Consider the following 16486-nt stretch of genomic DNA (forward strand, 5'->3'; position numbering starts at 1 on the left):
GGTTTGAAAACATCTCGCTTTGTTTTGTCTGCTGTGTTAAAGATGCTGAATTTTAAGTGTGGAAAAGACGAAATGGTTGTTGATTTGGTTCAAAGCAATGTTGCGTGGAGTACGGCTATTTTCATCATCCTTTTGCGTTGAATACACCAGGCTGGGGGGGGAAAAAAAAAAATGTAATAAGCGAGTTTAAAAAAGGGTAAGGGAAGAAGAAAAAAAAAAAAAAAAGGAAGAAACTCATTCATGATACTGTAAATTAATATTTCAACAGGGACAAGGTTGATTACTGGTACATTTAACCATAATTATTTGATATTAGTGCTGTGATAATTGAATGATTTAAAGGATTCATTACATGTATGATGAGTTTGCCTTCTCTGTATTAACTATCTGCAGATTTCTTTCCCTTTCTTCTAACAGCATGTACAAGACAAAACAGTATCTATTATGTGTATATTAAGATTGATTTTATTTCTGAGAGACCACCCCCCTGGAGAGAAAGAGAAGAATCTAAAGTTAATATATGTTTAGCAACCCAACTCCAGAAACGCAATAAAAGTTAAAATCTCCCCTACTGTTTTTTAATTATGATATTAGATCAGGAAGAAGGTCGGTGGGAATTTATTGCTTCAACTATTTTGTATAGATGTGCCTGTTTTTTATGTAAAAACATGGGTAGTCAAAAAGACACCATGCTGTTCGCCTTCATCTTTCTTCGCGTAATATCGTTTGCTTTGTTGCTCATGCTCGTGCGCTCTCTGATGCTGTTATCAGAGTAAAATATTAGCGATATTACGATGCGCTGGCTTGCATAATTTTTCTTGCGTCTCTTTGTATGATACTCCTCTCCCAGCAGGTGTAATTTTAAAACCTGGAGGCTTTTGCCTCTGGGTGTGTGCACACGCGTTGCCTATGGATGAACTTTATCCTTTTGCTGCTAGGAATGATTTTGGGGCGGTTTTGCAAAAGCTGTGGGGCGGAGAAGTTGAGGAGGAGGCTGTGGGGAGATGAGGTTGCGTTGATAAACCCCTTTTTAATTTTTGCATCGAGGGAAGAACTGGGCTATATTATGTGTTGCTTCCCCCCCCCAACACCACCCCCCACCCCCAAATAAAAGCTCTCCTAGATATTCGCTCGGCCGGATTTGGGGAAAGTCCCCTGAAGGTTCAGCTCTTTCCTACCAGACGGACCCGCTCCAGGGCTGGAAAACAAACTGGGGCTGGTGGAGGGGATCGTGTAAATGGTAGCAAATGTCCCTGCTCAAGGTTGTTATCTTTAGGTGTCTGGGTGTCTGGCTCAGACACCGAGTATTTACAGAGGTATTGGCTCTGCAGATGACCTTTACAAATAACTGCTTGGAGGGAGGGGGCGAATTAAGACAAACGACGGGGTATTGCCTGAATATTCTTGATTTTAAGCCCTATTCGTGGTAGAGAGAGGCAGGTTTCAGACTGAGCTGATCTCCTGGAGGAGACGTTTGCACCAGGCCAGAGATATTGCGGTGCAGACTGGGCTGGAATCCATCGCCTAAAGCAGCACCCTTCGCCCCTCCGCCCCCCTCCCGCCCCCCCTCCTATATATTTCGCGGGGTTATTGTCTTATTTGAGGGCACCAGGCTCTTCCTAACACCTTGTGCTCGCTTTCAAGCTCGCTGGTGTGCAACTGGAGCAGCCAAACAATAGAATTTGCAGACACAACTTGGAGCTTGCAACTATAGTTATCTATGCTAATTACAGGGTGTCTGACAGAAACATAATAAATGTAAAGGGAGAAGTATAGAAATATGTTTCTTCAGGCAGTATACACTTCGCCTCTCTGGGTTCAGGCTTGTTTTCTTGCTCTTCTTTTAATTTACTTCTCTGGGAATTTTTTTTTCCCCTTCTGTTGACCTGCATTTCGTATCACACCCAAAACCGAGCTAACCTGGAGAGCAGCGTGGAGAGGAGCTTGAATTTTTGCACCCTCCCCGGCTGCTGCAGACGAGCTGCTGGGATTTGTGAACATCTGCAGTAGGCTTCGTCTGGCGGAGACCTGAAATTTTGGAAAAGGAGACCATAACACACTTAAAGAAATTGTTCTTAGCTTTAATTGCACCTCGGAATTTATTGTCTATTAGCCGTACCTCCAACACTGGAGAGACAGGAATACTTAGCAACAAACAGAGGGGGGGTGTGGGTGGGTGGGTGGGGGGAAGCACTTAAGCAGGTAAAAAACTCCTGCAGTGTCATTTTAAGCTGAATGCTGATTTTCTTTGCCTTAGCTGTGACTCCCATATTGGCTCAGATTGAAGTTTTCACGTCGATAGAAAGCGATGTACGTGCAAGTTCCAGCGGTCAATTGTTGTCCTGGGGAGCTTTTTCTAGATGATAACTTTTAAGGAAGCCTGAATAAATATGATTTTTCAAGCAGGCAAAGGATTTAGCAGGAGGGGGGAAAGGCAAAGTCTGTAGCCTGCAATCGCGCTGCTGCAAGATTCACGGATGGTATTTGGCCTGAAATTCATCTTTCCCCATATTTATTTACTTTAGGAGACAATCCTGGAATAAACAGAGGCATCTGGGGGATCAGGAAATATTTTGCAGCCTCTTCAGACAGTCTGCTTTAGAGTCATTCAATCTATTGTGTACAATTTTTTTTCCCTCTTCTTTTTTTTTTTTTTTTTTAAAGGAAAGGAGGGGTGAAGAAGGAACAAAAGAAAGAGAGAAAGAACTTGGGCAGGCAAAAGAGAAGAGGAAGGGAATGGGAAAGGACAAAGAAAAGGGGGGGAAAAGGAACTTTATTCCGGGTTAGGGCTGCAGATGCAGGCGGGGAGTGGGAGTTGGAGCTGGCTGGAGGGTTACTTTCGTTTCGCTTCTGGAGAGATATGAAGCCAGCACCGCCCTTCCCTGCTCCTCCAAAGCAGGGGCTGGAGGTGTGCAGGGGGGGCAGGGGGGCCGGGGGGGGGAGTGGGGAAAGGAGCCGAGAAAACACCGATTTCTTTTTTAATCCGAACTTGACAGTGTTAATTGAACCGGGGGAATGCGGATGGGGTTGTGTGTTTTGGGTTGGGTTTTTTTTTTTCCTTCTCCCTCCTCGAGGAGGCTCCGTTTGTCTGCCCGTCGGGGGGGGGCGCGGTGCCTGCCCAGCCCCAGGCCCCCGGGGCTGCCGCAGCCTCCCCGGGGCGGTCGGGATGCGGCTCCGGGGTCCCCCCACCGGGAGCTCCGGGCTCGGGGTGCCCCGGCGGGCAGCAGCCGCAGCCCCTCTCCGGAGGAAGGGCTGGTGGTGGTGCTCGGGCCTGGAGCTGCGGCAGGGAAAGGGGGATACATACCCCCCCCCGCCCCCCAATTACTGGGGACCGCAGGCTGGCTTTTCCTTACCACCACTCTTTGCAAAAAAAACCCTCAAAAATATTAAAAAGCAAGAAAAAAAACCCAAGAAAGCAGTGTCACCTCAGCAGGCAGGCTGTCCAATAGTTGTTTTTTCTTTTTTTTTTTTTTTTTCCCCCTTCTTCTGTCCTTTTTTTTTTTTTTATTAGGGTTATTTTTTTGTCTCCGTTCCTTCCAATCAGGGTAGAAATTCTCAAAGCGAAACCAAAAGATTTGGAAGTGGGGAAAGAGCCTGTCTGCGCGCACAGGGCAGGGCAGGGATGCAGCTCGGGCTGAGCACACACAGCACTTGCAGGGAGCAGGGCGAACATGGGAAGCATTTAGCTCCGAAAAGGTGTCAGAAGTCAACTGAGCAGGACAGTGCTCAGACAAAGGCTTGATTTTCTGTAACATCCTCATTTGCGACTCGGCTTTTTAAAAAATTTTTTAAATTATTAATTTTTTTCTCCGCCAGGGGAAAAAAAAAATATATATATAAATACTCATACAGCTCGTGGACTGCTAGTGTTAGTTTTGCTGAATGCAATTAAGTTTCTTTCCCCTGCAGATTCAAAAGGGGAGGTGAGAGGAAAAGATGTTAGTCTGCCTGGAAGGGATGTGATAGTTCACCATCATTTCAGAAGAGGTAATCTCCCATTAAACAAGTACCGAAGCTTTTGTGGAGGCATAGGAGTCTAGCTGGAGCGTGCATAAAAGCTGCGAGATAACCTTGTAGCTGCTGAACTCAATAGCAAGGCGCGTTTTAATTCCAGTCTGGATATTCGCTTGGAGACATTGCTACTGAAAAGAAGAATATTTCAGGATATTGCTTCATTTGCCCTGCACTCTGCGTGGACTTTATTCACATAACTTTGCATTCATCCATGGGGATGGTTTCATGTCGAGATAAGCGTGAAAGGACAATATTTTATGTGGGTTCACATCGTGTTAAATTTTATGGGGGTTCACATCGTGTTACGGGATTCTGCAGCAGGGAAAACGTTGTCTCAAGCCGTGTCTTTAGTCTTAAACCGTGTCTTTAGTCTTAAGCCGTGTCTTCAGTTTGCTTTAAGGTGAAGTGTCTCCATCTCTGCTTTGTACTGCTTAATTCTCAGGGAGCAGCAGTCCCTGAATGAAAGGGGTTTATATTACAAACGCTATCTTCTTTTTTATTTAAGATCCCACAATGATATGGGGAGTGAATAATTCCGTGTGCTGCAGGTTTCCGTGCAAATAAAAGAAATCTTTGCCAGTTATGTTTGCCTTTGTGTAACACCAACACACACCATCCACGACTAATTTAGTGACCTTGCCTGCTTGCATTAAGGTTACAAAAACTGCTGCTACTTATTATAACTGCGTGGCTTTGGTAATTTCTGCTCGTTTTGCGGTTCGTCTGTGGTATATTCTGACATTCTTTTTTTTTTTTTTTTTTTTTTCCCTCTGGAAAAACCTCCCCACTGACTCTGCTTTTCAGTGCTTCTCTCCCTCTGCATGCTCAGTCCTTCCTTTCTCTCTCCCTCCTTCTCTCTCTGCCTCTTTTTTCTTTCTCCCTCTCCCCTTCTGCATATACATCTGCAGACAACCCCTCTTTTGTAAGGATTCTCTTTAAAATATTCCACCAAAGTAGAAAAGCCAAGCTGCTTTTTCCTCTCCACATGTCACAGCCCACTACATTAGCAGCCCTGCAGAGTGAGTATTTTAAAAATGGGAATAGATAAAAGAATGATGAGTATATATATATTTTTTCTCGCGAACATAAAAATAACCGTCATTGGAGACCGGTGATTGACAGATAAATTGGTCTCGATAAAGGCCAAAGAAGACATTCTGCTCCTGCAGGAATATTTCCCTTTAAGGGCTCACATAAAGCAGGGGACTTAAAACGGAATGAGGAATAAATTCTGGGGGGGAGCGAGTCGATGACTTTTCTCTTCGAATTTGGAAAATCCGGAGTCCCTTGACAAACACCTCCCGTCATATTTTTATTTTAAAGCCTTCCCTAGTTTTCGAGAGGGAAATCCTATTTCTACCAGCAGCGAGGGCAGCCTTGTGTTTAATTTTTTTTTTTTTTTTTTTTTTTTCCTCGAGCCCTGTGAATTGAGGTGCAGGATTTTATCCTGGCTCAGCTGAGGGGGTAAGTTTGGAGGGGCTGGGGGGGGGGAGTGTCTCCTGGCAGCATCACTCCTTCTTGCCTGTTTAGCCCTGAATCTGCCTTAATCTCTTTTCTCCTCCTGCTCGCATTTCCTAAGCAACTTACTGAGGGGAAAAATAATCATAATAATAATTGAAGAGGTTTCTGGCGTGTCGGTCCGTGGGACTCGCACAGGCTGTGCAGGACGCCTGTCACTGGTGAATGCTGCATCACTGGAGACACCCTGCCCACCCCCCTTCCCTGCCTGCCTGCCTCTCCCAGGGAGGGACCCCCAGCCCTTGTTGAGCCCACACTTTGCCTCCTTCTTGCAAATTTTGACCATTCCCCTCCATGTCCCCCCCAGCCCTAGAAAACCCGAGGTGATGGAGAGCCCTTGGAGAGCCCAGACAATCCATATTTTTGGGGGGTTCGGTTTCTAAAAAAAATCATGAGAGGTTATTTTTGGTTAGGTATTTTAATTTTTTTTTTTTATTCCAGAGAAATCGCCTAACTCCCTTCTTTCAGACTCCAATGGGCGTGAGCTATTTACCTACCTGTCTTTCCTTACAAAGGAAAGGTTATTCTCTCAAAATGCAGGCAGGCTATCACGGATTTTTTAACGCTCCCAACTTCTTCAATCGATTTGGTGCAAAAAGAAAAGTTTCCAGGCGTTAACAAAAAAAAAATAAAAAAAAAAATAAAAACAATCATGTGCCCAACACACATTGTTGCTTCCTCCTGATACGCAAAAGCTCTCTCATCCTCAGCTATATAGCTGAAACTCAGTCCTACGGTTTTATTTAATGAACGACACATTTATGAACAATCAAATGATCCTCGTAAAAATTTTATTGAAGGACATAAAAACATCCACGACTACTTGCCGAATAATGCAGCCTTTCACTGCAAAAGCTCAGTCTTTCTTTTTTTTTTTTTTTTTTTTTTTTTTTTCCCCGTGGGGGGGGGACACTGGTGCTATTATTATTTCCCCCCCCTCTTTTCAAAGATGCTCCTCATGGTATACATTTTTTTTTTTTCTCCTCCTGAAGACACTTATTTCTTAAAGCAGGACTAGATGTGCCTGTGCCCCACAGATTTCTCAGCTGCTGAGCAGCCTGACGATGAGACAGCGCTGCAAAAGATGACAAAAGCCCCCTTTGCTTTTAGGCTAAAAGCTTCTCCCCCCCCCAGCTCCTTTCTCCAAGTGGGGAGCCCACCTCCACCGCACTTCTCCCCTCTCCCCTTCCCACCGATATTCAATTTAATGTATCCATTAGAGGCTAGAAGCTGCAGAAGCAAAGGACAGAGACAAATTACGTCAAGAAATAGTTCCTGGACTACCTTCCACAATTACCTTCCACCTTCCTCAGCACCAGGGCAAATCTCCCCCCCAGCCTGCGGGGAGAGCATCCCCCGGCTGAGGACCGGCCGAGCCTCCCTCCTCCCCATCTCCGCCCCATTTCCATCAGTTTTAGGAAAAGCCGGGTCGCGTTATTGGGAGAAGAAAAAAAAAAAAAAAAAAAAAAAAGGCGGAAAAAAAAAAAAAGACCTGCGGATTGATCCACGCTATATTTTTGGGTAAATACAATCACGTGAGGGCCGGCAGCCAATGGCACACTGGGAAAGGCTGAAAAAATAATTACCTGCCCTGATTGTTCTATGAGAAGATAAAAAGTACACATACAGTTCATACAATAATCTTATGAATGTAAAAGAGGGGGGAACCATGTCGGCTTCTGGCCCCATAAGCAACTACTATGTTGACTCCTTGATAAGCCACGAGAACGACGAGCTCTTGGCCTCCAGGTTCCCCAGCTCTGCCTCCCACCCGGCTGCTGCCCGACCGTCAGGATTAGTCCCGGACTGTGCCGACTTTCCGTCCTGCAGTTTCGCCCCCAAGCCGGCCGTTTTCACCACCTCCTGGGCTCCCGTCCACTCCCAATCCTCCGTGGGCTACCACCCCTACGCCCCCCAGGCGCCCGTGGGGGCCGAGCCCAGGTACATGCGGACTTGGCTGGAGCCCCTCGCCGGGGCCGTCTCCTTCCCGGCCTTCGCCCCCGGTGCTCGCCCCTACGGCCTCAAGCCCGACGCCTTCCCCGGGCGGCGGGGGGAGTGTGGCCCCGCCGACGGCCGCGGCTACGCGGACTACATGTACGCGGCTCCGGGGGAGCTGAGAGACAGAGCAGCGCAGACAATTCCTTCCCCGGAGTCCGAAGCCATCGCTTCCAGCAAACACAAAGAAGAAAAGCACGAATTAGACCCTAGTAAGTCGAAGTCATTCTTGTTTACGACCGGGGAGGCATTACGGCTTCCAGGACCCTACTCAATAAAATGAAATTACCTTAGAGAGCCCGACCCTAAAACTCCAGATACGCAGGAAGATCTGGGGGTTTGAGCGAGTCCGCCTAGCAGAGCCGGAGAGCGAATATCTGTACTTTGTTTTGGGCTCTTTAGTCTTTTTTTTATTATTTTTTTTTTTTTTTTTTGCAAGGGGTGGTGGTGGGGGCTGTCGGCTTCTTTGATCAAATATTCATCACCTTCCACCGGGGGGAATTAAAAAAAAAAAAATAAAAAAAAAAAAAATAGAGAAGGAGAGTGCGTGTGTGAGAGGGAGCGAGAGGGGGGTAGGCAGAGGGAGAAGCCTCTTCGCTTTCAAATATTTCCACTTTCAAAGAACAAGGAAGAGTTGTAGCTGGCTGGAAGTGAACGTATTGATGTGGTTTTTTGGGGGGAGGGGAAAGGAATATCTCTGGATAGATGCAGAGGTGTCTCTTTATCTATTTTAAAAATCAATAAAAGCTCCACCGGTGCAATTATTCATAAAATGCTCCAACACGTGGGAATAAATGAAAAGGTGGGTGCCCTGGGCGGGGGGCCGGGGGTGGGTGGGTGTGTAGAGGAGAAGTAAGGAGGAAAATTGGAATTGTAAAGGCATAAACTAAGTGTGTGGAGGTAGCTGGGGGCAAAAGGCAGCGAGCGCAGGACATTGGACCATACACTTGAAGAAACATCATCTGCAGCCCAAGTGAGGGAGGGAGGGAGGGGGGGGAAACTCAGAAAACCCCCAACCCAGCCATCAGGGAAACCTTGAACATTGTAGGGACAGAAGTCAGGTACCCGCCAGCATCACCCTCCCCTCCAGCCTGCAGCGCGGGGAGCCTGGACCCCAGCTCTGCAGAGGGGGGACCAGCTCCTGGGGGATGCAGGCAGCAGCTCAACTCCCGGGATTTAAAAAAACCAAACCAAACCAAAACCAAACCAAAAAACCCATCCCCAAACCCACCCAACCCAACCCCTCCCGGAGAGATGCTCAGCATCCGCGGGGGATGCAGGGGGGATGCTGCGGGGGCACCCACCGGGGTACCGCACACCCCCGCAGCCCCTCGGCCGTGTCCTGGGTTTGGTGGGGAACACCCCCCCCCCCCCCCCGTCCCCGGCCTAAGATGTGGGGGGGTTTCCGAGCGCTAAAGCGGGGTGACAGCAGTTGGGAGCACCTTGGTGCCTCGGTATCTCGCTCTCCATCTGGAAGGGCGCTCACACCTCTATTTATGACAGGCGGGCTGGTGCCAGGCACCCTCGTGATAAAAATAAGTCGAGGAATCAGGGGGCGAAAGTCTCCCTTTGCTGGCAGGCAGCTGCCTAAAACGGGCAGAGGGGAAAAACTTCTCCCAAGGAAGGGAGCGATGGGTTTGCTCCCCTGGCAGCAGCGTGGAAGGTCCTTTAGGCTAAGGGGGAAAGGGGAAAAAAAAAAAAAAAAAAAAAAAAAGCAGCCAATTTCTGGGAGCCAGTGGGACATCTCGCGTGTCATCCTTAAGATATTAAAAAAACAGACTCGGCTTTCCAGGTCTGTGAAAGCTTCTAGGGAAAGTATTGGAGAGCTGAGGTTGTAAAAAGAGTTTATGGGCCTATGAAATGGTGGGAATTTTGACTTTTTATGACTATGTTCTTAGATTACTGCTAGTAGCAGTCATGTGGATAATTATTATTTTAAACCTATTGCTACAGTTTTATTTACTGAAACTTTTATGTGAGAACAGCAGCAAAAGAAAAGGAAATGACCCCTCCAAAATAAACAGATTAAACTCTTCTGAAGGTCACTTAAAATATTTAGGTAAGATCTGCTAATTAAACAGGTTTCTTTCCATAGATACACCAGGGCGTGGAGGGGGGGAGGGAAGAAAGGCCAGCTGTATACATTGATTTTTTTTTCCCCCCCAAAAATATAAAAATCTTCTTTCTCAGACAATCCCGTCGCAAATTGGATTCATGCGCGCTCCACGAGGAAGAAAAGATGTCCTTACACAAAGTATCAGACCCTGGAACTGGAAAAAGAGTTTTTATTCAATATGTACCTTACACGGGACCGGAGGTACGAAGTAGCCAGAGTCCTTAATCTCACTGAACGCCAAGTCAAAATCTGGTTTCAGAACAGGCGAATGAAAATGAAGAAAATGAATAAAGAAAAAACCGATAAAGAACAGCAATAAAGTTGGCAAAGTCCAGTCAATGAGAAACGAGGGTGGAGAGAAAAAAAAAAAAAAAAAAAAAAAGAAAGAAAAAAAAAAAGAAAAAAAAAAGAGGCTGTTTTTGGGGGTTGAAATGTTTCTGACTTTGAATGTGTGGATGAATGTTTAGCATTATAGGCAAACACAGCAAGCGTTTTGGGACACGAGTCTTTTCTAAAATGCAACTAAATAAAAGAAAGATGTTTGGGGGGTTTGTTTTCTCTTCCTTTCTTCTTCCTTGTTTTTTGTTTTGTCCGCCTCAGAAAACAAACACAAGAAGTACTTGAATTTTTTTTTTTTTAGTATTTTATTTCATAAATTAAACTTATCCAGTATTTTTATTTTTTAATTCCGCGAGCTCGTGAGTGAATATTTTGTACAAAAGAGAGGAAAAAGAGAAAAAAAAAAAAAAAAAGAAAGACTGAAGGGAATATGGCTCGATGATGTTCTGTCATGGTGTTGAACGTTTCTGCTGTACTTATTTGTGTATTTTATTCTCGTCTCAGAACCGTTCTGTAATATTGTTATGTTCGCTATTGTAGAGCAGCTCTATGTAAATATACCTAACGTCACGGGAGAAAAAAAAAAAAAAAGAAAAAAAAATCAGTATGTAGGTGTCTTTTTATTTAAAGCCCTTTACAGAGAAGCAGCCCCGGGGCTTTGCCAGGCGGTGCCGGTGCCGGTGCCTCGGCGGGGCGGCCCCGAGCATCCCCCGCAGCCGGAGGAGAGCGGAGATTTCTGCTTCCTTCCCCCGCACTTTTCTATCTCAGAGTACCATAATAAAAAGGCGCTGAGGTAAGGGTTATATGTGCCATCAATTTTTAGATTGGGATAATTAATTGTACTAATTTATGACCCCAGGCAATCGAAGGATATGTAAAAAGACTAAATATGGATGCTGGGAATAGAGGAGCTGGCAAAGGCATCCGCTCCTGCCATCCACTCAGGGGTTGCTTCTGCCTCATCGATGGGCTGCCAAAACTTGGAGGGTTGCTGGAAGTGCTGCTTCTCGCAAGACAGCCCAGGAGAAGGGGAAAAAAATAAATGTCTGGGGTGGAGAAGGGCTGGGGTGGGGGTGGGGGGGGGGGAAAGAAAGAGCATAAAGAAATAAATTGGTGGCGATGCGGCAGCCTGCAAATTTTAAGGCTAAAAGGCAAAAAAAAAAAAAAAAAAGCAGATTCCCCCCCCTCCCTTCGCCCTACACGGGGGAGATTTAAAATTAAAAAAAAAAAAAAAGAGGGTTGTTGGCTGCGGAAAGGTCACCCCCCCCCCCCCGTCCTGCCAGGGCGAGATGGGGCTGGTGCTGCAGTGGCTTGTGCAGAGGCGAGAAAACCCGCTGCCCACAGCGCCTGGAGCCGGATTTATCAATGGCTCCTGCTCTGGGCGCTTTCCAGGCTGCTGAATGAGAAACAAGAGGCAGGAGATTGTATAAAAAATGAGCAGCGAGGGATGTTTAATCATAAAAACTTGTTATAGGTCCCTTTCTTTAATGAAATGAGTGGAGCAGCGTTTTAATCTTTCTAATCAAAACCAGATCAGGCGAGCGAGATACGTTTGTCGCCCTCGTCCCGGTTCCTCCGAAATAAAAAAATCTGGAAGCGATTACTTCTGCTGATCTCATAAAATATTGCTCTTTAATATTTCTTGCTGAAGCATTTGGAGGTTTCTTTTCCTTCCCTTGATTTGTGTCCTCGCTTTTAAAGCGGGGTCTATTTTTGTCACCGGAGGGGGACAGGCGCACCGCGGTCTATCAGCGGAGACATCCCTGGAGCAGGGGAAGCTAAAAAGCCCTTTTACAATCCCAGTTTTGTGCTAGGTCTGTTTGGAAAAACCTTAACGAGCGCAATGAAATGGTCAGGTTAGAAAACATTTTAGCAGAGCGGAAGATTTATGGACCAAAAAAAAAAAAAAAAAAGGGGGGAAATCTTTCCACCTAAGTCATGTCATTTTTTTTTTTAATTATTATTATTATTATTTTCCCTCCCCTCTGCTTCTCTCCTTTCGTTCATCCCGCCGCAGATAAAGAATAAAATCATGCAGGGTCGGGAAGCGGCTCGCCCACGTCCGAGAGGGGAGAAATCATCCCCGTTTTATCATTATTAATTAAGAGGGCGAAAAAAAAAAAAAAAAAATTCCCCATCATCATTTGGACAGGACTTTGGAGGCAGTTTCGGACCCGGCTCTCTGGAGGGGCTTGTCAGGAGCGTTTAGCGATGTTGAAAAGACATGATGTATGGAAGTTCATTTTGGCCCCCCTTTCATTCAAGCGGATCTCATTTCCAGTGCGACCACAGCCTGCTCCCTCCCCCTGCCCCCCCTCCCTCCCTCCCCAGCGCCCCCCCTCTCTCCGCAGCCCCTCTCCCCCCCTCCGCAGCCATCTCCCCGGCCAGCCCCCCCATTAGAGCCGGCGGGCAGCGGAGGAGATGCCCCTTTGTCTCCACCGAACTGCTGGTTGGGGCTTTCTTTTGTTGGTGGTGGGTTGGGTTGGGTTAAAATCCTGCCGCAGTTTTAGTTCATGTGCAAGGCCCCCGGTATCCTCACCCCCCACACCCCCCACACCCCCCCCCCGCCGCCCCGTCCCCCGGTGAAGGGTTACACCAGTTATAAAATGCCATTTGGCCCTGCTGGGAGGCTGCGCTGGTGCGGCTCAGCCATTGAATTTCTCCGCCACCGCAGCCAGCGGAGAAAAGAAAAAAAAAAAAAAAAAAAACCAACACCATTCCAGTGTGGCTCAAAATAAATAATAATAATTTAAGAAAAAAAAAAAAATGCGGCTTGCACCCAGCAGCACACCCTGTGGCCAGCCTTTCCCCGGATTAATGTATCAAAATGCTCCAATTTCGGCATTATTTGACATATGGCGCGTGTGTGCAGACGCATACTGATACAGCTATTGTGTGCCGGCGCTTGTGAACACGCACATGTATTTCTGCCCGCGGAGAGATGCGCTTGTAGCTCTCGGGGAGGGGGAGAAAAAAAAAAAAATTAAAAAAAAAAATATAGGCATGTATATAAGGTTCTGGGGGTGGTTTTCGGTCGGGTGCGTGTGTGGTGTGTGTGTGCCTGGTTTCAAATCTGCCCTTTTGTAAGGCGCACAAAACCGACAGGACCCTACAGCTGTCCATAGGTACATTTCCGCAGCCAAAAAAATGCCACTTTTACAACTCTGTTTGTCTCCCTGCTATGCGGGGCTGAATAGGAGCGAACAAAACAGGACCCTAGATCTGGCTAGACGTCTGGCTTTAATTGCTTTATGGTTTAAATAAGGTGGGTGCTCTTCTCTTTGAAACCGGATTATTGGAATGTTTTGTCTACAAGCTACAAACAACAGACCCCCCTCGGACGAGGGGAGGTAAAAAAAAAAAAAAAAAAAAAAAAAAAAGGAAAATCCAACCCCAACTCGAAGCCAAAACTGATAAAAGCGGGGAGGTGGGGAAGGGAGGGGAAGGGGGGGTGGCACATCTGGTGGGTTTGTTCGGTCCTGCGTGCGTGTGCTGCTGCTTTTTTTTTGTGTGCGTGTGTTATTTTTATGGGTGAGAAAAGGGGGAAATGGGAAAAAAAACCTAAAAAGGGGGGGGAAGCTTTTTCAAAAAATCCTGCCCGCGCTTGACTGTTTATACAGGGGTGGCCGCACCGCGCTGCTGGAGGGTTTTCCCCCCTTTCCTCCCCCCCCCCCCCCGCGGCACCGGTAAGGGATTATCGGTTATAACGCGCCGCCCGGTAATCCGCGGGGGCCGGCACCCCACTACCCCCCCCACCCCCGCCCGCGGCGCTGCGCTCCGGCGCGGCCGCGAGATGGCGCTGTTGCCCAATGTTAGCGCGGGGCTGCGCGCGGCGGGGAGCGCTCCGCGCCCGCGGCACCCCCGCGCCCGCGGAAGCGGCTCCGGCCCGGGGAGGGAAGGGGAAAGAAGGGGAGTGGGAGAGGGGGATCGCGGAGCTGCCTGACTTCACCCCCCCCCCGCGCACCCCGCGCCGTGCTGAAAACCCCCATAAATAGCTTTTTTAATGTTTGGTTTTTGGTTTTTTGTTGGTGTGGGGGTTTTTTGGGTTTTTTTGTTTTTTTTTTTCCGCGGGGAGCGCTGACAGCTGACGGCGCGGGGAGCGCATAAATGCATAAAAATGCTTGCACAGAGAAATTGCCTATTTTGCTGTGGGTTTGTGGTGTTGTTTTGTTTTTTTTTTTTTTCCCCCTCTTTATTTACGCACGTCACGTATCTCTCCAAAGCCTCCTCATTTTGGGGTGGGGAAGGAGGGAATGACATTTTTCAGTGAAGGTCAGGGCAAGGGGGGGGGGAATAAAATAAACTCCGGGAGGGTACAATGAAACACCTAAAAGTACAATACAGCCACAGCGATAAAGCTACATCCAAGCGCATGCACCCGCAAGACACAGCACCCCCCACCCATCCCCACATCTAAACACGGCCAAAACAGTAAAGACAAAGAGCAGCACTTTCCCCAGACAGTAAATGTCAAGATATTTTCCTTAAAAAGAAGCAGGCGATTGCATATAGCTGATTTCATGAAATCTGGAAGGGGGTGGTGGGTCCTTTCTTTCCCAGCAAACATTTATTTCCCAGCCCAAGGTACGATTCTGAAAAACTCGCTGCACCTTTGCTTCCTGCATCCAGGGATAAGGATTGGAAAAATGCAGCAGCTCTTCCCAATCCCAGCCCGAACCGCCCCAGCTCTGAAACTTTTTTTTTTTTTTTTTTTTTTTACTTTAATTTGCACGGCTGCCTTTATTGCATGGGCAGGCACAGGGATTTTAAAAATAGAAATGCTATTGATTAGAGGAGGAAAATGGTCACCTCGACTATTAGCTGTTAATTAAGGAGCCTCTGTCCCTAGTTGCTCTTTTCTTCATTTATTTTGAGGGGGGTTTCCCTAGGGAAGGGGTAATCTGGGGAAGGGGGGATGAGGTGGGTGAATTCTGTAAAAATGGCTATGGTCACCGTGCCGTCCTTGGGATTATTCGGGTATGAAGACTATTTCTTCACAGCAAATATAGCTTGATTTAAAAAAAAATATTCTCACAATAGGCGGTGTAAAAATCACTGTTCTCCTGCATAGTTCATTGTCTGCTTACGGGGAGGAAAAACCCACCACATGTAGCCTTTCTAAGTGGAAAAATACACCCTCGATTTATGAAAATCTAATAAAGGTGGATTGGGTGGCTACTGGGTCTTTTCCTCTTCTTGGGAAGGTGTCTGCAAAAAAAAAAAAATAATACAGTTTCAACCTCACCAGAGGTTTGAGCCACCCCATGCCTCAAAAAAACCGGGAATATGACCTTTACTGGGCAGAAAAACACACCTCAAACAGCTTGGCGAAAGCAGCTGAGATGGTATTTTTCTCCCTCCACACTTGAAAACGGTCAGAGTCACCCAGGTCTCTTCTGAAAATAATTAGGCTGCTTTTGGTTTGGTGGGTTTTTTTTTTTTTTTTTTTTTGGTGGAAGAACATGAGGGAAAGCTTTGAAGGTCTGTAGACTTTTGGGGGAAACACGGGGGTTGCTCATAACACTATGTCACTTAGGGGGGTTGACAATTTTTTGCGGCTCTACAGAAAATCCTCATTTGCGAAGTGTGTCCTCCTCCCTCCACCCCCACCCCACCCCCCACACTCCCCCCCCCCCGAAAAATTAACACGAATCCTGGTGATTTGATGTGATATTTTTTTTTTTTTTTTAATGAGCTGAGTTCCTTCATGCAGTCGTAAAAATGAAGTGTCCGAAGTGAAAGGTTGCAGCGAGTGGTCACTTCCAGTGCAAAAAGTGGGGGGCGAGGGGCACAAATACCACTTGCAATGGGAAAAGACAGGGAAAATCGCTATGTTGAATAGCGAAACAATCAAAAAACGAGCTCGATGGTTATTTTTTACAGGCATGCACAAAAGGGAGTACATACTTTCTGTCTCACTTTGCCTCTTTTCGTCCAAAGTAGCTCTCTTTAAGCAATGGTCTACTTTATTCCCTTGGAAGGAAGCTTCCCTGTTATTTCCAGCCGTGGATTTTCAGTGGTTGGTTTGAAAGGAAGCAAGGGGGAAAAAAAAAAAATAATAAATAACTCCCCATAATTTTCTGCCTTTATTTTCTTTAAAGAAGGACAGCAAGAAGCAGCCAATCAATACGGAGACGCTTCCCTCGCCCGCTCGCTCCCGTTTTGCTTTTGTTTGCTTGTTTGATTCCAATCTTCCAACCACCATCACCACAATAACAACAACACACCCCCCCCAAAAAAATTAAAAAAAAAAAAAAGAGGAAATGTGGGCTCAGCACTCCAACCACAGCAGAACCCCCCTCCCCTTTCTGCCCCCCTCTAGGTGGGACCAAGCCCACCCTCGCAGCCCCCCCAAACCCCAACACAATGACAACAACAACAACAACACCAGGGGCACCCCCACCATCCTCCCTGGCAAACGGGTGACCCCAGGGGAGGGGGGGGCGATGCTGAGCCCTAGAAGAAGCTCACCCCGGATTTTTTGGGAGGGGGGGGTGATGGGGA

At 47.0% G+C, this 16486-nt stretch overlaps 1 protein-coding gene across 1 annotated transcript; it reads left to right on the forward strand.

The window, feature by feature from the left end:
• Positions 1-6436: 6436 nt before the first annotated feature.
• HOXC9 (homeobox C9) lies at positions 6437-10842 on the forward strand. Its single transcript, XM_074853786.1, has 2 exons — positions 6437-7739; positions 9718-10842. Exons 1-2 carry the CDS (start codon positions 7178-7180, stop codon positions 9960-9962), a joined length of 807 nt encoding a protein of 268 aa, XP_074709887.1. The 5' UTR covers positions 6437-7177; the 3' UTR covers positions 9963-10842.
• The last annotated feature ends 5644 nt before the right edge of the window (positions 10843-16486 follow it).

The sequence above is a fragment of the Strix uralensis genome, chromosome 33 (assembly GCF_047716275.1).
Source record: "Strix uralensis isolate ZFMK-TIS-50842 chromosome 33, bStrUra1, whole genome shotgun sequence".
In the NCBI taxonomy this organism is placed as follows: domain Eukaryota; kingdom Metazoa; phylum Chordata; class Aves; order Strigiformes; family Strigidae; genus Strix; species Strix uralensis.

Coding starts and splice junctions, on each gene's coding strand:
- HOXC9 (XM_074853786.1), top strand. CDS start 7,178: ATGAATGTAAAAGAGGGGGGAACCATGTCGGCTTCTGGCCCCATAAGC. Junction 7,740..9,717: donor AAAGCACGAATTAGACCCTA/GTAAGTCGAAGT, acceptor CTTCTTTCTCAG/ACAATCCCGTCGCAAATTGG.